Here is a 22,837-nt window from a genome sequence, read left to right on the forward strand (position 1 = left end):
ACGCTTCTTTAAAACTGCTATAGAACAAAACATTGTTTTTCTACAGCACTTTCAGATATATTTAGAACATGAAATCATGCCTGGGCCAAAGCTATACTAACTGATGCTGTTTTGGACTGGCAGCTTTTTAGGCAGCTGAGAAATAAATGGACTTCCTTAGTTAAAAAGGCTAAATCAAACCTCTCTGCTGAAGCGTGGAAATACCACTCCTTCCCTACCCAAGGAAGTTCTACTGAACTCTGACATTATTTAAAAAAAATAGTTGTCTCGGGGTTAATTTAGGAGAAAGGTATTTTTATATTGATACATTTTTGTTTATTGTGTATTTAATATTTGCTATTTTACTTAATTTTGTTTTAAATTGTGTATAATTGTATTTTCTGATTTGTTCCCAGGTCACATTTGCAAATGAGACCTAGGTCTAAATGTGTTTTTCCCTGGTTAAATAAAAGTAGATATTGCAAACTATTTTATTTTGTTATTTTTAAATTGGCAATATTAGCAAACTTAGGCATATCATGCCAGCAACAAACGCTGACACTACACATCCAAGTATATCTGACCAAATTATGAAAGACAAGCATTGCAATTTTGAATTCTCTAAAGTAAGTGTGGAAGTGGTGAAAAAATGGTCTATCAACAATGACAAGCCACCAGGGTCTGACAACTTGAATGGAAAATTACTGAGCATTCTAGCGGCTGATATTGGCACTCCTATTTGCCATGTCTTCAATTGAAGCCTACTAGAAAGTGTGGGCCCTCAGGCCTGGAGGGAAGCAAAAGTTATTCCCCTACCTAAGAATAGTAAAGCCCCCTTTACTGGCTCAAATAGCCGACCAATCAACCTGTTACCAACTCTGAGTAAACTAGCTAGTTATAATTGTAATGATTTAGCAGATTATAAAAAGAGATCAGTCTTTACATGGCTAAAAGAAAAGGAATATAACATATACTGTTTACAGGAAAGTCACTCTACATCCTTAGATAAAGTTAATGGAAAAAGGAACGGGGTGGTGAAATAATTTTCTGTCACGGACAAAGGAACTCAAAGGGTGTGATGATATTAACAAAAATTTCTGTCAATGTGCAAATAGTCAGGAATGATTCGCATGGAAGATGGATCCTTTTGAATATGAAAGTGGATGAAAAAGTGATTTGGCTTATTATATATATGGTCGAAATCAGGATGATCCATACTTCTAAGACATTTATACCAATTTATTGAACTTACAGGCAACAAATGATCTAATCATTATGGTAGGAGACTATAACACCGTGTTAAGTACCTCAATGGACCGTAAAGGTAATAACTCTACAAACTATCATCACCGTGCCCTTTAAGGAATTCACAAATATTATGGACACATTAGAAATAGTGTATATTTGGACACTAAAAAAATACTGACCTAGTGAGATATACATGGAGGAGACTTAATCAAGCTAGTCGTCTTGACTACTTTCTTTTTCTTGCATCAAAGGTTAAAAAAGTTTTAATAGGAGACCGAATGCGATCGGATCATCATCTAATTGGCATTAACATAACTCTTATAGATTTTCCACGTGAACGGGGATATTGGAAATTTAATCAAAGTTTACTGGAGGACAACTTATTTTTAACTAAGACATAGTAAATTATCTGAATTTTTCCAGTATAAAATAGGTTCAGCAAGTCCCCCTATTGTTTGGGATACCTTTAAAAGTACCTTCAGAGGTCATTCAATTCAATATTCATCAATAATAAAAAGAGTGTCTGGCTAAAGAGACAAGACTAACAAGGCAAATATATTAACTAATAGTACAGGTAGATAGCAATAAAAACGACACTACAGAGATACAAAATAAGTTAGAGGGAAAACAAAAAGAACTTGAACTTATTCAAGAACGATCTAATGTAATCTATTACAAAAATAAAGCAAACTGAATGGAGAAATATACCAAATTCCTCCTGAATCTCCAACACAGGAACATTAACAAAAAGAATTTGCAGAAACTCGTTACTGAAGACGGAGTCATCTATGATTCTCCGAATGATATTTTAAGAGGAAGCTAATTATTTTAGGCAGATGTTCTCTTCCATCTCATCCTCTCCCACTGAATGACGATGGTGGTGAGGTATTCTTTCCAAATAATAAAAAAATAAAAAAATGTACTGGAAGATCAGTGCGAAGGTCAAATTATAGAGGAATAGGCTATTAAATCCTTTCAGTCTGGAAAAACCCCAGGGCTTGATGGCATACCGGTAGAGGTATATCAAGTATTTTTTGATATACTTAAAGCTCCATTGTTAGATTGTTTTAACTACTCCTGTAGAAATGGTAGTCTGTCAGGTACTCAGCAGGGAGGTCTGATTTCTCTATTATTAAAACAAGACCCAGATGGCAAATATAAAGATCCAGACCATCTAAAAAACTGGAGGCCCCTTACACTTCAATGTTGTGATGCAAAAAGACTAGCGAAATGCATAACAATTAGAATTAAAAGGGTTTTTATCAGGTATTGTTCATCCTGATCAGACAGGTTTTTTACATGGACAATACATTGGAGATAATATACGACAAAGACTAGAAATAATATAACATGATGAAACATAAGAAGCCAGGAATGGTATTTATAGCGTATTTTGAAAACGCATTTGATAAAGTAAGGCTGGATTTTATTTATAAATGCCTGGATTTTTTCAATTTCGGTAAAATGGGTAAAAATAATGTATAGCAACCCCAGGTGTAAAATAGTAAATAACGGCTACTTCTCAGTGTCAAGAGGAGTTAAACAAGGGTACCCGCTAATGTGGAATATTTGGGGCATAAAGTCATCGATATGTGTTGCGTAGAAACCTGAAGTGGGTGGCCAGCAGAGATGGATGGGATGAGGTTTGGGATGTGGAATTGGAGACAAGTGGGAGTGGAGTTGCTGTGTGGCGGAGAGAATGATAGTCAAAGATTTTTATTTTATTTTTTAAAGTCTAAATAAAACATAATAGAAAGTCAGTTTGAATGACACGGAGGGGCAGTGTTTTTACAACTAATGCCAGTTTGCCTGAGGCTGATGCCGTGCAGGTGTTTGTACACATGCATATACACACACACACTCTCATTCAAATAAACACATACAAGAACACACACACATACATGTAATAGTGCCAGACATGCACACAAACATATACAGTTGGCATTGCTGTTATGATTATAGTTGTCCTTGATGTCCTTTGTTTTACTTTTTTTCTTTTTTTTTGCATTGTTTGCTGTTTTCTTCTGTCTTTTCCTTTTTTCTCTTTAGTTCATTCTCTTGGTTGATGGTGTATTGGGGGTGGGGAATGGAATTAATTGTATTTTTTTTCTTGGGGGTGACTGTGGGAGGTGTCTCGAATGGTTGAGGGACACCTATAGGGGAATGTTGGGGGGATCTTGTAGGGTCGGGTTCACGTTTTTTGGCCTGGTGGTAGATCTGTCCATTGACCCTGGATGCTTCTGTGTGTCGCTCTGAATGGGAATCTGTTGGATGACTGGTATGATGTTGTTGAGTGGCTTCACTGCAAGTATATTGTATGTTTTGGATATTCAATAAATAAAAAAAATACACTTGGATTTTGTTGTTGTCCAGATACAATGCTACTTTACAGTAAACAAATTGACAAGACTTTCAGCACGCTTATAGGTAAGGACATTCAACAAGCAAGGCACTTACACAAATGACTGATGGTTGGCTGTGAGAAATTGATGATAAGATTGTGGGGGCTGTTTTATTAGACTTCTGTGTGACTTGATGTTATCAATCATAGTCTGTTGCTGTAAAAATGTGTGTGTTATGGCTTTACACCCCCTGCTAATTGTGGATAGAGTTACCTGTCTAACATAACACAGAGGGTATTCTTTATTGGAAGCATCTCCAACAAAATCGAGGTAGAATCAGGAATTCCCCAGGGCAGCTGTCTAGGCCCCTTGCTTTTTTCAATCTTTACTAACAACATGCCACTGGCCTTGAGTAAAGCCAGAGTGTCTATGTATGCGGATAACTCAGCACTATACACGTCAGCTACCACAGCAACTGAAATGACTGCAACACTTAACAAAGAGCTGCAGTTAGTTTCAGAATGGGTGGCAAGGAATAAGTTAGTCCTAAATATTTATAAAACTAAAAGCATTGTTTTCTGAAAAAATCATTCACTAAACCCTAAACCTCAGCTAAATATTGTAATGAATGTGGTTATTGAGCAAGTTGAGAAACTGCTTGGAGTAACCCTGGACTGTAAACTAATGTTCAAAACATATTTATAGAACAGTAGCTAGGATGGGGAGAAGTCTGTCCATAATCAAGCGCTGCTCTGGTTTCATAACAGCACTATCAACAAGGCAGGTCCTACAGGCCCTAGTTTTGTCGCACCGAGACTACTGTTCAGTAGTGTGGTCAGGTGCCACAAAAACAGGACTTAGGAAAGTTGCAATTTGCTCAGAACAGTGCAGCACGGCTGGACCTTGGATGTACACAGAGAGCTAACATTAATAATATGCATGTCAATCTCTCCTGGCAGAAAGTGGAGTAGAGATTGACTTCATCACTACTTGTATTTGTGAGAAGTATTGACATGTTGAATGCACCGAGTTGTCTGTTTGAACTACTAGCACACAGCTCGGACCCACATGCATATGCCACCAGAACAGACTGTTGGAGGCGCACAGTACTAGATAGAGCCATGACTACATGGAGCTCTGTTCCACATCTAGCAACTCATGCAAACAGTAAAATTAGATAAAAAAAAACATAAAAATACACTTCATGGAACAGCATGGACTGTGAGGCAACACAAACGGGCACTGACGCATGCATACAAACACATAATAACATATGCACTATACACACACGTACACATGGATTTTGTGTTGTAGATATTTGGTAGTAGAGTAGGGGCCTGAGGGTACACACTTAATATTTTGTGAAAGCTGTTGTAAGTGTATTGTAATGTTTTTAAAAATGTATAACTGCCTTAATTTTGCTGGAGCCCAGTAATGGGGATCCATAATAAATACAAACACTGTAAGCTACTTCCAAACAACACTGTATAACTCAAGAAGATCTAAACGCATATCCCCATGAAACTGATTGAGATCAAATGGTTGGCATGGAGATGATGCATGAATGTTTCACTGGTGAAACTTGAATTATAACTCTACGATTGTCAGTGAGAAATGTGAAGGGAGAGTGACCACAAAGGTTTGTGTGTAAAGTAGGTCTGCACAATTGTCATGTGCAATATCCATATCACAAGAGGCTGCACATTTTTTTTAAATGCCTTGAATGTAACATTCAAATGTAATAAGGGTCCCCTGTGAAACTCTGACCAACACTTTGATTCCTACCCTGTCACAACTTCTACTGTATCTGGCTTTTTCATTCGTTGTCATGCCAAACACCAATCATAGAATCAGAATACACATTTTATTTATATGATTCCTAGAATCAGAATACACATTTTATTTATATGATTCCAACAGAGAAAGTGTTTTGATCTAAATCACAAGTAAAATTGCATTTGGAATATTTGTTAAAAAAAATTGCAGTCATATTATTTGCCCATATTGTGCAGCGTAAAGGTAAAAAACTCTCGCGCAGTACGTTATTCAGATCTTCAGCTCTGGGGAAAAGGGATCCAAGGTGGCGGGACAGGGCGTTTACCTATGGATTTGCAGCCTTGGCCTTGTTTGTATTCCTTTCCAATGTGCTACACATTCAAACTCTCTAATGGCTGGGTTGCTTTTGTGAGTTGTGACAAACGCAGTCCTAAAAGTGTTGTACAAATATTGATAAATTGATGCTTTTGCGCGCAGGGCTGCCTATTGTACCGGGATATGAGTAACAACCACAATATGTCGGCCATCAAGATCGACCCAGAGACTCTGGAGCATGAGGGAACCATCACTATGCCAGGTACATGACACACACAGTAACATCTCCTTCTTCCCAATAGTGTGTGTTATAATAAACAATGCACAGATTTTTTCATGTACCTGTTTGTAAGCTAGTGTGAGTTTTTGTAATCACCCGTTTACTTACTGTTGTCTTGAACTGATGAACCTGGCCTCTGAAAATACTTTTATTTTTATTTTTATTTTTTAGATTAACTTGGACACATTTCATATTTAAACCTCGTAAAAAAACTTCTGGGCGCTTTTAAACCGCTTGCCCGGTGATTGACAATAGACCAAACCTTTTAGCCAGCCATATCATTAATATACTCTTAAGGCTTGTAACTACGTTTTCAATATTCATAATATTTCGATATCATCATAAATACTGGATTCCAGAAATTAATCCTGATTTTAAACTAGGAAAGGGTTGAACCAAATGGACACAGGACAAAGATGGCTACATAGCTTTATCGATTCAATGTGCAGACACTTACACACTTCCTCAGGATATTGAGAACCAAATCTCTGTCTAGCTAGCCCTGTTTTTTGTTTTACAGTATGCTATGTTAATATTAATTTCTAAAATATAAGTAAAATGTACCATATCACGGATGGACACACTTGCATTTAATAGAGAATAATGTTATATTAACTTCAACAGAGGCCAATGCACAATGTTTCGGCTGAATTTCTTTGTCAAAAGCAGGACAAATTCATCTCCCTATTCTTTGGATATTATAAATGCACTTCTCTTTTGAACTCTGTCCTTTTCACAGGTCTACAGGCAGACGGCCAGAGCGTAGTCTTCACTGACGGAGAGTACATCAACCAAATCGCTGCCTGCAAAGACGTGAGTCTCCATTCTCTCACACACACACACACACACACACACACACACACACACACACACACACACACACACACACACACACACACACACACACACACACACACACACACACACACACACACACACACACACACCTACTCGCCCTGTAAATCACAAACCCTTAGTTATTTAAACAATCTTCAGTCCGGTACGGTGATGTATGCCAGCCACCTTCTCAGGCAGCCAGCCACCTTCTCAGGCAGCCAGCCACCTTCTCAGGCAGCCAGCCACCTTCTCAGGCAGCCAGCCACCTTCTCAGGCAGCCAGCCACCTTCTCAGGCAGCCAGCCACCTTCTCAGGCAGCCAGCCACCTTCTCAGGCAGCCAGCCACCTTCTCAGGCAGCCAGCCACCTTCTCAGGCAGCCAGCCACCTTCTCAGGCAGCCAGCCACCTTCTCAGGCAGCCAGCCACCTTCTCAGGCAGCCAGCCACCTTCTCAGGCAGCCAGCCAGCCTCAATCAGAAGTGTCACTCTGTCATCTCTCTCAGCTGAGCCCCCTACAGCTTTGTCACAGACAAAGTGTGTGTGTTTTCTATGTGTGTGCAGGAGGAGAGAGGGCTAATAAACCAGCATGTGACCATTATCTTCATTGTTAATCCTCCCAGGCAGTTGCAGGCCTATAGATGCATGAGTAGTAAGCAGAAATAATGGGGAGGGTGGAGGGAAGGACGTGAAATTCATTCATGTCCGTAAGGCTTCAGAGGCTGATGTATCAGATCAGTCCCTGGATAAAAGTGGAAGGTAGGGTTGTAGAGAGAGGTGTGGGACAGAGAATGTCAAATTGGCTTTTTACCAAATTACAGTACGACAGACCACGTATTCACCCTGCACACCCTAATTGACAAAAACAAACCAAAACAAAGGCGGTCTTATGCTTTATTGATTTCAAAATTGCTATTGACTCAATTTGGCATGGGTCTGCTATACAAATTGATAGAAAGTGGTGATGGGGGAAAAACATACATTATAAAACCCATGTACACAAACTAAGTTTGTGGTTAAAATTGGCAAAACACTGTTCTTTCCACATGGCCGTGGATTGAGACAGGGATGCGACTTAAGCCCCACCCTCTTCAACATATATATAAACGAATTGGCGAGGGCACTCGAACAGTCTGCACCTGGCCTCACCCTACTAGAATCTGATGATCTGGTGCTTCTGTCCCCAACCAAGGAGGTCCAACAGCACCACCTAGATCTTCTGCACAGATTCTATCAGACCTGGGCCCTGACAGTAAATCACAGTAAAATAATCGTGTCCCAAAAAAGGTCCAGTTGCCAGGACCACAAATACAAATTCCATCTAGACACTGTTGCCCAACAGCACACAAAAAACTATACATACCTCTGCCTAAACATCAACAACATCAGCACGACAGATAACTTCCACACGATCTGAGAGATGAGGCAAGAAGGGCTTTCTATGCCATCAAAAGGAACATACAATTTGAAATACCAATTAGGATCTGGCAAAAAAATACTTGAATCAGTTATAGAACTCGTTCCCCTTTTATAGTTGTGAGATCTGGGGTCCGCTCACCAACCAAGTATTCACAAAATGGGACAAACACCAAATTGACTCTTCATGCAGAATTCCGCAAAAATATCCTCTGTGTACAGCGTAAAACACCAAACAAAGTATGCAGAGCAGAATTGGGTAGATACCCGCTAATGATCAAAATCCAGAAAATAGCCATTCAATTCTACAACCATCTAAAAGGAAGTGATTTCATAACCTTCCATAACAAAGCCATCACCTACGGAGCTAGAGAAGAGTTCCCTAAGAAAGCTTGTCCTGGGGCTCTGTTCACAAACAGACTCCACAAAGCCCCTGGACAGCAACAGCAAGACAATTAGACCCAACCAAATCATGAGAAAACAGAAATATTATTATTTGACACATAATTACCAAAAAACTGAGCCAACAGGAATGCTGTTTGGCCCTAAACAGAGAATGCTTTGACTATGTACTAGCTTCGTAAGCATAGCCTTGCTATTGAGGGAGGCAGACCTGGCTCTCATGGGTAGACATGCTATGTGCACACTGCCCACAAAATGAGTTGGAAACTGAGCTGCACTTCCTAACCTCCTGCCAAAGGTATGACCATATTAGAGAGACATATTTCCCTCAGATTACTCATACCCACAAAGATTATTTTTGTAAAGCAATTTTGATAAACTTCCATATCTATTAGGTGAAATACTGCTGTCACAGCAGTAAGATTTGTGACCCGTTGCCACAAGAAAAGGACAACCAGTGAAGAGCAAACACCATTGTAAATTCAATCCATATTTGTTGTTTTTATTTTCCCTTCTGTACTTTATCTATTTGCACTTTGTTATAACACTGTACATAGAAACATTTCAAATGTCATTATGGCTATTTCTTTGAAACTTTTATTGTCGAGTGCCGGCAACCTGCCTCCCGCGGAGGAGAGAGACAGAGGGAGGGGGAATGGTATTGACAAAGAGAGGGGAGGTGCTAGGCAGTGTATAGGCTACGGAAATGGGAGAAGGGGGAGGGAGAGAGGATCATGTGCTCAGCAGGAATCAAAGTGTGAAATTATCACACAGTGCAGCATCGCACCATCGTGGGCCCCGCCCAGCTGCTGTCTATCATGGCTCAGCCCCAGCGCTAGCCCTAGGCTAGCCTCCATCCCTATTCCCACTGCTTGATTTGTAGATCGGGAGGTACCGAAACGCAAAGTGATCGCAAGAGGGGGGAGGTGGTTGTGGAGTGACCTGGGTGACTGAGGTAAAGGAACGCATGAGAAAACACAAGACACCAGCGTAGTCGGACAAATCAAACAGGTAGCCTAAGCTACTATCTATGAGAAAGAATGTTTTATTTACTTCAAGGCCTACATTTTATTGTGTAACTGCCTTAATTTAGCTGGACCCCAGAAAGATTAGCTGCTGCCTTAGCAACAGCTAATGGGGATCCATAATAAATGCAAATACATTGTACAACTGGCGACAACAAGCTGAATTGTGACTATATTCCACACAGAAAACGACCGGTCATAAGCAATGACAATGGCTGGTAATGTTCATCAGCTGTTGGCCTGAGTGGAGCTGTTGGGCAGTTGGCTTGAATGGGAGGGCATTGATGTTATGGCCAAGAGAAACGGTCAGTCTTAGACAGGTCAGGAGCTCTAGTCTTCATCGGGCACCTTGCTGTCTCGATGCACAGTTCCTCTGTAGTAACAGCTCCATAGGTATCTAGTCCTCAATGGCCTAAGTGTAGCATCCACCTGGGTGATGCCTTGGCAGCTGAGTCGGCAAAGCACACCACACATCAGCCATGGTCCGGAAAAGTCCCTACTACGAGCGTTATCAGCCATCCCATCTCCGCACACAGGCCTTATCCTTCTTAATCTATGGATCTCACATGAGTGGGCAGGGGTGCACCCATTTTTTTGTTGTTCCATGGGTGGACTTGAAGGGCATAGGCCCACTCACTTGGCAGCCAGGCACGGCCTATCAGAATGAGATTTTACCCACAAAGTGGCTTTATTACAGACATAAATGCTCCTCAGCTCAAATGATCTCGCAGGGGTAAGAAGCTGGATGTGGAGGTCTCGGGCTGGCGTGGTTACATGTGGTCTGCGGTTGTGAGGCCGGTTGGACGTACTGCCAAATTCTCTAAAATGACATTGGAGGCAGCTTATGGTAGAGAAATGATCATTTCATTCTCTGGCAACAGCTCTGGTGGACATTCCTAGTCAGCATGCCAATTGCACATTTCCTCAACTTGAGCCATCTGCGGCATTGTTGTGTGACAAAACTGCACATTTTAGTGGATTTTTATTGTCCCCATTACAAGGTGCACCTGTGTAATGATCATGGGGTTTAATCAGCTTCTCGATATGCCACACCTGTCATTTGGATGGATTATCTTGGGGCCAGGGGCCAGGAAATAACCAAGGGGCCAGGAAAATAACTAAGTAGAAAAATAGCGTTTTAGGATTGCACAAAAAAAAAATTCTAAATTGACACAATAGTTTCTGAAATCATTTTAATTACAACAAATGTGCAAATTTGTTGCCGAAGTTGAATGAATATCCTCCCATTGTGAACTTTATTTCAGATAGCATCCCGTTATGAAATGAAGCAACTTATTTCCTCATTTAGTTCTCGAGCGAGCGAAGAAAGCTGTTTTGGAGAATTGTCATGACAGCTGTCCATAAAGATGAGTAGAGGGTTCCCCTCTGATCTTTGCCATTGATATCTTCTGTGATAGCAAAGCCCACTGTCTAGTGACAAGTGTGCCATCTAGCTTTTCATCTCTATGCCGCGGTCACACTGGCAGCTGAAAAGATTTTGAATGAAAATAAAATAAATTTGTATGAGGCTGTGCAGCAATGTCACTTTCACAGGATGACACATTAGTATAGGCTAAAGGGATTCTCTACTTATAGAAACAAATCTGTTCCCTACCTTTATTATTCATTAGTTTACCTTTCCTACCGTAAGGGAATTTCTGACAGCAGACCCTTTGAAAATAATTTCCCCATTCCAGATGAAATTATGCATATTCATATAGATTATGCATTTTCATAACGCATTGTATTGAGGCAGGATTTACATTTCTTGATCAATGCGCTGGCACATGGCCGCAGTGTGTTCGATTATCAATTGGGACAAATTATTGATTTCATTGGTTCACATTACAGAATGGTAGGCCGATATTTTAATTTCTCCTAGTCGTAAGTGGATGAAAACAATGGTGCTTAACCTACATTTGACAAGTGCATAAAATGTTGTCGTGTCGCAGAGGGGCCAGGCTATGTCGTAGCCTGCTCTCTTATTTTTACTGCAAACCATTTAGGAAATTCAAGCCGTGACCAAGATGTTTCTGATCAGATTAAAGATTATTTTTGAATGAATTAGATTTTCCTAGTAACTAATCCCGAACACTGTTGGGGATGACACAGTGCATTCGGAAAGTAATCAGACCCCTTGACTTTTTCCACATTTTGTTACGTTATAACCTTATCCTAAAATGGATTAAATCTTTTTTTCCCCCTCATCAATCAACACACAATACCTCAAAACGACAAAGCAAAAATGTGATTTTAGATTTTTTTGCAAATAAATGAAAAATGAATGACATTTACATAAGTATTCAAACCCGTTACTTAGTACTTTGTTGAAACACCTTTGGCATCGATTACAACTGCAAGTCTTCGGGTATGACGCTAAAAGTTTGGCACACCTGTATTTGGGGAGTTTCTCCCATTCTTCTCTGCAGATCCTCTCAAGCTCTGTCAGGTTGGATGGGGAGCGTCACTGCACAGTTATTTTCACGTCTCTCCAGAGATGTTTGACCGGGTTCAAGTCCCGGCTCTGGCTGGGCCACTCAAGCACATTGAGTTGTCCCGAAGCCACTCCTGCGATGTCTTGGCTGTGTGCTTAGGGTCGTTGTCCTGATTTGAAGGTGAACCTTCGCCCCAGTCTGAGGTCACGAGCGCTCTAGAGCAGGTTTTCATCAAGAATGTCTCTGTACCTTGCGCTTTTAATCTTTCCCTCGATCCTGACTAGTCTCCCAGTCCCTGCTGCTGAATAACATCGCCCAGCCTGATAATGCATTTAGGTAGGCTACCTGCAACCACGTTTCATATATTCAACCGCACATAGACTACATGACCAAAAGTATGTGGACAACTGCTCGAACATCTCATTCCAAAATCATGGGCATTAATTTGGAGTTGGTCCCCTCTTTGCTGATATTACAGCCTCCAACCTTCTGGGAAGGCTTCCAACTAAATATTGGAACATTGCTCAGAGAGTTGCTTCCATTCAGCCACGAGCATTAGTGAGGTCAGGCACTGATGTTGGATGAATAGGCCTGGCTCAGTCGGCGTTCAGTTCATCCCTAAGGATGAATGAGGTTGACGTCAGGGCTCTGTGCAGGCCAGTCAAGTTCTTCCACACCAATCTCGACGAACCATTTCTGTATGGACCTCGCTTTGATCGGGGGCATCGTCATGCTGAAACAGGAAAGGGCCCACACTCAAACTGTTGCCACAAAGTTGGAAGCACAGAATTGTCTAGAATGTCATTGTACTCTATGCTGTAACGATTTTTCCCTTCCTTGGAACTAAGTGGCCTAGCCCAAACCATGAAAAATAGCCCCAGACCATTATTCGTCCTCCACCAAACTTTACAGTTTGCACTATGTAAATCAAATTTTATTTGTCACATGTGCCGAATACAACCGGTGTAAACCTTACTGTGAAATGCTTACTTACAAGCCCTTAACCAACAATAAAGTTGAATAGTGTTAAGAAAATATTTACTAAATACACTAACAAACAAAAAATATATAAAAGTAACACAATAAAATTACGTAACAATAACAAGGCTGTATAGGGGGGTACCGGTACCGAGTAAATGTGCGGGGGGTACAGGTTAGTACAGGTAATTTGTAAAGTGACTATGCATAGATAATAAACAGTGAGTAGCAGGGGGTGTCAATGCAAATATTCCGATGGCCATTTGCTTAATTGTTCAGCAGTCTTATGGCTTGGGGGTAGAAGCTGTTAAAGAGCCTTTTGGTCCTAGACATGGCGCTCTGGTACTGCTTGCAGTGCGGTAGCAGAGAGAACAGTCTGTGACTTGGGTGACTGGAGTCTTTGACCATTTTTTGGGCCTTGCTCTGACACCGACTAGTATATAGGTCCTGGATGTCAGGAAGCTTGGCCCCAGTGACGTACTGGGCCGTACGTACTGCCCTCTGTAGCGCCTTACGGTCAGATGCAGAGCAGTTTCTATACCGGGGGGGGGGGGGGGGGGGGAATCTAGGACCCATGCCAAATCTTTTCAGTCTCCTGAGGGGGTAACGGTGTTGTCATGCCCTCTTCAGGACTGTCTTGGTGTGTTTGGACCATGATAGTTCGTTGGTGATGTGGACACTGTAGACCCGCTCCACTTCAGCCTTGTCAATGTTAAATGGGGCCTGTTCAGCCCTCCTTCTCCTGTAGTCCACGATCCGCTCCTTTGTCTTGCTCACATTGACAGAGAGGTTGTTCTCCTGGCACCACACTGCCAGGTGTCTGATGACCTCCCTATAGGCTGTCGCATCATTGTCGGTGATCAGGCCTACCGCCGTTGTGTCGTCAGCAATCTTAATGGCGGTGTTGGAGTCATGCTTGGCCACACAGTCTTGGGAGTACAGGAGGGGACTAAGCACGCACCCCTGAGGTGTCCCAGTGTTGAAGATTAGCATGGCAGATGTGTTGTTGCCTGCCCTTACGACCTGGGGACGTCCCATCAGGAAGTCCAGGATCCTGTTGCAGAGGGAGGTGTTTAGTCCCAGGGTCCTTAGCTTGGTGATGAGCTTTGATGGCACTATGGGTTTGAATGCTGAGCTGTAATCAATGAATAGCATTCTCACATAGGTGTTCCTTTTGTCCAGGTGGGAAAGGGCAGTGTGGAGTGTGATTGAGATTGCGTCATCTGTTGATCGGTTGGGGGCGTATGCGAATAGGAGTGGGTTTCCGGCATGATGGTGTTGTGAGCCTTGACCAGCCTTTCAAAGCACTTCATGGCTAACGACGTGAGCGCTGCAGGGCGGTAATTATTTAGGCAGGTTACCTTCGCTTTCTTGGGCACAGGGACTATGGTGGTCTGCTTGAAACGTGGGTATTACAGATTCGGTCAGGGAGAGCTTGAAAATGTCAGTGAAGACACGTTCCAGTTGGTTCACGCAGGCTTTGAGTACACATCCTGGTAATCCATCTGGCCCCACGGCTTTGTGAATGTTGAACTGTTTAAAGGTTTTGCTCATATCGGCTACGGAGAGCATGATCACAGTTGTCCGGAGCAGCTTTTGCTCTCTTGCATGCTGAAGTGTTGTTTGCCTCGAAGCGAGCATTAAAGGCATTTAGCTCATCTGAAAGGTGCACGTCACTGGGCAGCTCCTGGCTGTGTTTCCGTTTGTAGTCCGTAATATTTTTGGAGCCCTGCCACATCCGACGAGCGTTTATTTTTTTTAAGCGACCGGATTAGTGTCCTGCTCCTTGAAAGCGACAGCTCTAACCTTTTGCTCGAATGAGGATATAATTATAGTCAGAGTTGCCAAATGGAGGGCGAGGGAGAGCTTTGTATGCATCTCTGTGTGCGAAGTAAAGATGGTATAGAGTTTTTTTCCAGCTCTGGTTGCACATGTGACTTGCTGGTAGAAATGAGGTGAAATGGATTTAAGTTTGGCTGCATTAATGTCCCCGGCCACTAGGAGCGCCGCTTCTGGATGAGCAATTTCTTCTTTGCTTATGGCCTTATACAGCTCGTTGAGTGCGGTCTTAGTGCCAATATCGGTTTGGTGGTGGTAAATAGACGGCTACTAATTGTGTACTTAAATACGAAATAATTTTGAATAAGTAATGAAGTGCAATAATGGAGATAGACATGAGCCTGCAAGGCTATCAGAGCAGAGTGGGAGAGACATCATAGAAATAGAATCTCAAGCATACACTTTTCTCTCCCCACAGCAACGGCCATGCATTGCTCTCAAAACATACAATATTGCACAAACCTAAGCCAGGGCCAACCCAACTGGTATGTTGTGGCCTGATGCCATAGCTAGCTAGCTAGGGGTGTGTATCCATGCACAAACACACACAGTGTATGGCTGTCAAAATCGTCATATCCAAATCTCTTTGCATGTCAGGAATACCTGACTTTGCGTGTTTCTATGTGTGTTACTCGGGACTAGGTTTTCAAAATTCCAGTAATGTTCCTTCAAACTCTCAGATATTCCAGAAATCCTGAGTGGGCGGATTCTGGATCTTCCAACCAGGATTTCTGAAAAACCAGGACATTTTCAGATAAAGTTAACTGAAATTGCCATGTTTCCCTCAGGACGGGTTTGTGGTGCGGATCTACGCGACCAGTACAGACCCAGCGCTGCAGCAGGAGCTTCAGCTGAAACTGGCCAGGAAGTGTCTCCATACCTGTGGTATCTCTCTGTTCGACCTGGAGAAAGACCTTCACATCATCAGTGAGTCCTACTGACTATGCTCTCGGGTAAAGTTTCCCCTAGGTACAGATCTATGGTCAGCTTCCCTTCCCCCCCAGTCCTAACCTTAACCATTAGCGGGGGAAATGCTAAACACGACCAAGATCAGTGTCTAGGGAAACTTCACCATCTCACTCTGTCAAATATTGGCATGAGGCATAATCCTATGTGTGTTTTTAGGTAGAGACTGTTGTCACTGAATCAGAGGATGGACTTATTGTAATGTCTGGAACGGAATAAACGCAAACCACCATACCTTTCGATTCATTCCATTCCAGGGATTGCAATGCACCGGTCTCCACGTGTGAGTTTCTGCAATATATTTCTGGGTGTGTGAATTTGTGCGTCGGTGTTTCTCATATCAAAATGTGTTTTTGCGTTTTCTAGGTACAGGGTTTGACGAGGAGGCAGCATTGCTGGGAGCAGGCAGGGAATTTGCTTTGATGAAAACGGCCTCAGGAAAGGTAAGAACTGTACAAACTGAACTGTACAAACTGAGATGCATGTGTGTTACTGTGGGTGCAAAGAAGATTGAATTCGAGAAGCAGGCAATCGTCATTCTAATCTGATGTGACCAGCGACACAAGGGCTCTGCTCGGTCTGTTCTTCCTCATTATATACACACACAAACACACACTCCTTCTGCATCACACAAGTCTATTAACGCTCCCTAACACAACAACATCTGCTTGAAGTTAACACATTTGAGCTACTTCAGTCACGTGACCACCAGTGTGTATATACTAAGAACCAAATGGAGGCGAAACGGGGATAGACTAACATGGAATTGTCCAATAGTTTTCCGTTGCAAAGCGTTACCCGTTGCTATATATTTTTGGTGCACTGCCTCTTATGCCTATTTTCTTAAACGAACACATAGACACATGGCTCAACATTCAGTTCAAATTTTACTAAAACCATTATTTCGATAAGTAAATTCACACTATTTCAGTCTTCTTCTAGAGGAAATAGTCTGATAAAAAAAATCTGGTTGTTGGTTCTTTTAGTCATGTTGTCACAGACGCGGCCAGTCATTAATTATGTTATGCAAAAGGTCTAGTCGTCTGTTCTCACGAGTGGTTGCTATACAGGCTGAGTAAAGTTAATTTCACTTGCTAGCTAGCAAGCCAACTTCAGCACCTGGAATGACAGTAAACTACTCGCATTTCCGTTAGAGCTTTGTGTTTATTGGCATTTTCAAATATGTTGATGTGTGAATTGCTCTGGCTCAGAGCACATTTCTCTTCTGCACACTTCACTATGTATGTTACAAGGGAGATTGCTAGAGTCGCTAGAGCGATGAGCTAAGTGAAGCCCCCCCCCCTGGCCGAACCCTCCCCTAACGCGGGCGACGCTGGGCCAATTGCGCGCCGCCCGGGACTCCCGATCACGTCCGGTTGTGATATAGCCTGGGATCGAACCCCGGTCTGTAGTGACGCCTCTAGTACTGCGATGCAGTGCCTTAAACCGCTGTGCCACTCGGGAGGCCCCAAAACACCATTATTCTAAACAGTGCAGGACACTTGCCAAGTGCAGGGCAAAAATATAAACGCTACATGCAAACATTTCTAAGATGTTATTGATTTAAAGTTCATATAAGGAAGTCAGTCAATTTAACATGACTGGGAATACAGATATGCATCTGTTGGTCACAGATACCTTAAATAAAAAGGTAGGGGCGTGGAGCCGAAAACTAGTCAGTATCTGGTGTGACCACAATTTGCCTCATGCAGCGTGACACATCTCCTTCACATAGAGTTGATTATGCTGTTGATTGGTGCCTGTGGAATGTTGTCCCACTTCTTCAATGGCTGTGCAAAGTAGATGGATATTGCCGGGAAGGTGAGTAATACAGGCCATGGGAGAATTGGGACATTTTCAGCTTCCAGGAATTGTGTACAGATCCTTGTGACATGGGGCTGTGTATTATCATGCTGAAACATGAGGTGATGGCAGCGGATGAATGACACGACCTCGTCACGGGTATCTCTGTGCATTCAAATTGCAGTCGATAAAATTCAATTGTGTTCGTTGTCCGTAGCTTATGCCTGCCCATACCTTAACCCCACCACCACCATTGGAGACTTTTTTTATAATGTTGACATAAGTAAACCGCTCAGCTACACGTCTGCCATCTCCCCGTTACAGTTGAAACCGAGATTTAATCTGTGAAGAGCACACTTCTCCAGTGTGCCAGTGGCCATCTAAAGTGAGAATTTTCCAACTGAAGTTGGCTACGACTCCGAACTGCAGTCAGGTAAAGACCCTGGTGAAGACGACGAGCACGCAGATGATTTAAATTAACATTAAATTCCTGCAGTCAGCATGCCAATTGCACGCTCCCTCAACTTGAGACATTTGTGGAATTGTGTTCTGTGACAAAACTGCACATTTTAGTGGCCTTTTATTGTCCCCAGCACAAGGTGCACCTGTGTAATGATCATGCAGTTTTAATCAGCTTCTTGATATGCCACACCTGTCAGGTAGATGGATTATCTTGGCAATGGAGAAATGCTCACTAACAGGGATATAAACAAATTTGTGCACCAACATGAGCGTAAAATAAGCTTTTTGTACATATGGAATATTTCTGGAATGCTTTATTTCACCTTATGACACAAAGGACCAACAATTTAGATGTTGCATTTATATTTTTGTTCAGTGTAGCTCGTCTGATATGCTCGCGTCAGCTCACGGCTGTGTTTCTTTTTTAATCTGTGATAGTTAGCATGCCCTGTCACATCCCATAATTGTCGGAGCCGGTGTAGTAGGATTCGATCTTAGTCCTGTATTGACGAATTGCCTTTTTTATGGTTTGACGGAGGGCGTAGCGGGATTTCTTGTAAGCCTCCGGATTAGTGTCACGCTCCTTGAAAGCGGCAGCTCTAGCCTTAAGCTCAGTGTGGATGTATTCGTGCCTTCAGGAAGTATTTACACCCCTTTACTTTTTGTTACAGCCTGAATTTAAAATTGATTAAATTCGGATTTTGTCACTGGCCTAGACACAATACCCCATAATGTCAAGGGGAATTTTGTTTTTAGAAATATTGACAAATGTAATTAAGAATGTAAATCTGAAAAGTCTTAAGTCAATAAGTATTCAACCCCTTTGTTATGGCAAGCCCAAATAAGTTCAGGAGTAAAAATATGCGAGAAAGTCACATAAGTACATGCAATCACTCTATGTGCAATAATAGTGCTTAACACAATTATCTGTAAGGTCCCAGAGTCAAGCAGAGAATTTCAAACACAGATTAAACCACAAAGACAAATAAGGTTTTCCAATGCATCGCCAAGGAGGGCACCTATTGGTAGATGGGTAAAAAATAAGAAAAGCAGACATTGAATATCCCTTTGAGCATGGTGAAGTTATTAGTTACTCTTTGGATGATGTATCAATATACCCAGTCACTACAAAGATACAGGCGTCCAGAGAAAAAGGAAACTGTTCATGGATTTCACCATGAGGCCAATGGTGACTTTAAAACAGTTAGTTTAATGGCTGTGATAGAAAACTGAGGATGGATCATCAACATTGTAGTTACTCCAGAATACTAACCTAAATGACAGAGTGAAAAGAAGGAAGCCTGTACAGAATAAAATGCATCCTGTTTGCAATAAGGCACTAAAGTAAATCTGCAACAAACAAAAAAATCTTTGGAACTTTGGTTTTCCTAGATATGGCTACTATATTGGGATCACTACATATGATGGATTTGGATACTGCTGTAAAGCAAATTTCTGCAGCGTTAGTAAATAGATGTTGATTTCATTCCTGTCCTTTTTGTAACTACCTTGGTAGGTTGACTCATAACTTGAACCAGGTTGTAGGTACTGGTTACAGTTTGAAGCTTTTTCTTGAGTGGGCAGCTTGATGAAAGTCAGTCAATATTTAAATCACCCAGAAAATATACAGAGGGGACGATGTCATCGATGCACTAATTAATGAAGTGAGTTTACCATATGCTGCCATTCTGTCGTGCCGTTGTTCAACCACGACTCAGGATATTACAGTTCTTCAGATCACGTCGATCGGATAGTCTCGAGCGAAGCTCGTCCAGTTTATTCTCCAGTTATAGCAAATTTGTCAATATAACGGGGGGTAAAGGCTGTTTATTCACCTGGCGATGTAGCCACCTCAGGTATCACGCACGGCCTCTATAACGCTGCCTCTTTTCGAGTTTTGGGGATTGGGCCTGGTCCGGACGAACAGTATGTCCTTCGCCGGCAAATCATTGAAACTATTCATACCTTTCGAGGTTAGTGATAGCTGTTTTGATGTGCAGAAGCTATTTTCAGTCATAGGAAATAATGGATAGAAACATTATGTACAAAAAAAAGTTGATCCGCGTGGGAAAAACACAAAAAAAAGCACAATTGGTTAGGAGCCCATAAAACGGCTGCAATTCCCTCCAGAACCATTCTAATTCATAGATATTAAATGATTGGAACAAACCGATACCAAAGATGTTCTACACATCTATCTGTGCCTATACAGTTGCAAAATGCTACATATTGTCACAGGGATCCAGCCCTTGCCATACCCTATGGCTTTGGGCCCACCCATATGGTGCCAGTCAAAATCGACGAGCCAATGTTGCCAGAGCCAAAATGACTGCTAGTGCTTGGTTCAGTTTCTTAACAAATATGTTCAGTATTTTAGATTTAACAGGGTCTAAAATTACAGTAGTTTGGGCCAGGAGATTACAATACTGTCGTGACGTGACAACCATTAATGTGATGACTGTTATTTTATCAAACCAATTAACTATGTTTAATTATTATGTGATTCAATTAATCATGTAACAATTAACTCAGTACTAACTTGGGGCACCCCGGGAAAAGTTTGTTTAATGAGTTACCGTTTCCCGAATTAACTCAAGAATATATCAGGATATAGCATTATCATACCAGCCATCAATTAATGTATCATTACCTCATCAGTTTCATTCTGAACGTCGTTGACACCGTAAATCTGCACGACCCCTAACCTAAATGTAGAATCAGCGATACACAAATTGCTTAATTATTTATTTACTAACTAAATAATCACACAGAATTACATAAACACACACACAGTATAGATGATTGATTATTAACATAATGCAATGAAACAGTCTATAGTGGACTAACCCGATATGACCGCTTGTTACACAATGAAAGGGGTGGGGAAAGAAAGAGCGGGATAGACAGTGGGCTTATTGTACATACATGTGGAAGCTATGCTCATGAGAATGAATACTTTGTACATGAATGACCGCTCATTTGAAAATAATTGCAATGTATGTCTCTGTCCTTCTATGGGGAGTAGTTCGACAAAAGTCTCTGGTTTGTCCACCAGAGGTCACAATGTCCTTAGTTAGTTGTAGGCTTCTTTGTTCTGGAGTGTTTGTTAGAATAGTTACATCCAACGTACCACACGGTGTTGAGGGGTCTGTTATTCCTCCTGTTCATCAGAATAGATACCTCAAAGGTACCGATGGTGAGGAGAGGAAACTGTTCTTTGTCGTCCGTCTTTGGTCGAGTTTCCTAGACTATTTTACATATACAGCTGCAGACTGTGAAAGTCTAGTCTTCATCTTCTTCACTTGTTAAGAGTTTCAGAGGGTCTTACCATTTTCTGGTGTAGTAGTTTTAAACCATTGGTCACATATTCAGCTTGCGCTGCACTTAGGTCTGGTAGAGTCTAACCATTCGTGACGTCTGGCTTACACCGTCCGCCTGCTTGGTCTGTATTTAAATTGCAACCATTTCAGCGTGTGGACTGCGTCCTCACGTTCTCTGGTCTAGTTTTCAGAGGTTCCCACCATTTTGTAACGTTCAGTTCACGCTGTCTGTCACGCTGGTCTAATGTAAATGTAGTTAGCATTCCTTTTATGAACTCGCCTTGGAGGGTGGTTCCATCACGTTGCCACAATGTCTATGCTCACGTGGGCGTGGTTACTGACTTGGCAAAAGTTTATATGAAAAACAATTCTCATTTAGAAGGCTAAAATCACATTTCATCTTCACAAAAGTGTTCTAAAACTTAAAACGTATATGATTACAACATTTAGATGCAAACCTGGTAACTCGAACATGTTTGCTTTCAGAGTTACAGTTATCTTGTTATACCATCTGTGAAGACATCACAAAATGCTAAATAATGTGACATGATTATTGTTTGGATCCCCACCAACCATTTCCCACATTTTTTGTTAGAAATATTGTTTCAATGTCCAATCTTTTGATAATGTTTTGGTAGTGTTTCTCTCTACACACACACAATTTTTGACTTCTCCATACTGCAGTGCAAGAGAGAAATTTTACGACCGGTTGTTAAGTCATAACATTGCCCCAACCCCCTCCTCACCCAGGAACGAGAGTCATGACCGTCCCCCTCTGGTGGTTTCAGTCTTGTAATTATCCTGCAAGTTGCACACCACCATAACCAGGATGTCCTTGTTGTGGATTTTCGTTGCGTTCCCCCTCTGGTGGTTTACCCTGGTAGGCTTTCTAAAAGCTGCAAACCACCACCAGAATGGCCAGGGGATGTCCTGGTTGGGGATTGATGTTGCGGTCCCCCTCTGGTGGTTTACCCTGGTAGGCTTTCTGCCAACGGAGCAGTCCAACACCAGAATGGGCAGCGGATGGCCGTTCCGGACACGTCGTCTGGACGTCCAGGCTGGTAGCTCTGCGCAGTAACTTAGGCAGATGTCAACAACGTACACACACTCACAAGATATTTAATTACTTCACAAATGAGCAGCGTTGTGGCACTAACTGATGGTTGTATGGGGAACTTGTTTATGGCTTTATCACTTCCTAATAAGTGTCAAAGAAAATGAAACGAAAAGGAATTAAAGCATTAAAAAAAAGATGTATACAAAACAGAGTTATCACACCGTAATTATCTAATAGGACTATTTTCCATATATAGTTGAAGTCGAAGTTTACATACACTTAGGTTGGAGTCATTTAAAACTCATTTTTCAACCACTCCACAAATTTCTTGTTAAGAACTCACACTTCTGTAAGTTTGCCT

General features: G+C 41.8%; 1 protein-coding gene across 20 annotated transcripts in view; it reads left to right on the forward strand.

Moving 5' to 3' along the window:
* The window catches only part of mycbp2 (MYC binding protein 2), a 211,337-nt gene that overhangs the window by 39,324 nt on the left and 149,176 nt on the right, over positions 1 to 22,837 (forward strand). For all 20 annotated transcript variants that reach the window (XM_055870888.1, XM_055870878.1, XM_055870882.1 and 17 more), the window contains 4 exons: positions 5,823 to 5,922; positions 6,680 to 6,753; positions 15,657 to 15,795; positions 16,201 to 16,277. In XM_055870888.1, the coding sequence (XP_055726863.1) occupies positions 5,823 to 5,922; positions 6,680 to 6,753; positions 15,657 to 15,795; positions 16,201 to 16,277 (390 nt within the window). The remainder of the gene's footprint in view (positions 1 to 5,822; positions 5,923 to 6,679; positions 6,754 to 15,656; positions 15,796 to 16,200; positions 16,278 to 22,837) is intronic.

This window comes from Salvelinus fontinalis, chromosome 19, assembly GCF_029448725.1.
Source record: "Salvelinus fontinalis isolate EN_2023a chromosome 19, ASM2944872v1, whole genome shotgun sequence".
NCBI lineage: Eukaryota > Metazoa > Chordata > Actinopteri > Salmoniformes > Salmonidae > Salvelinus > Salvelinus fontinalis.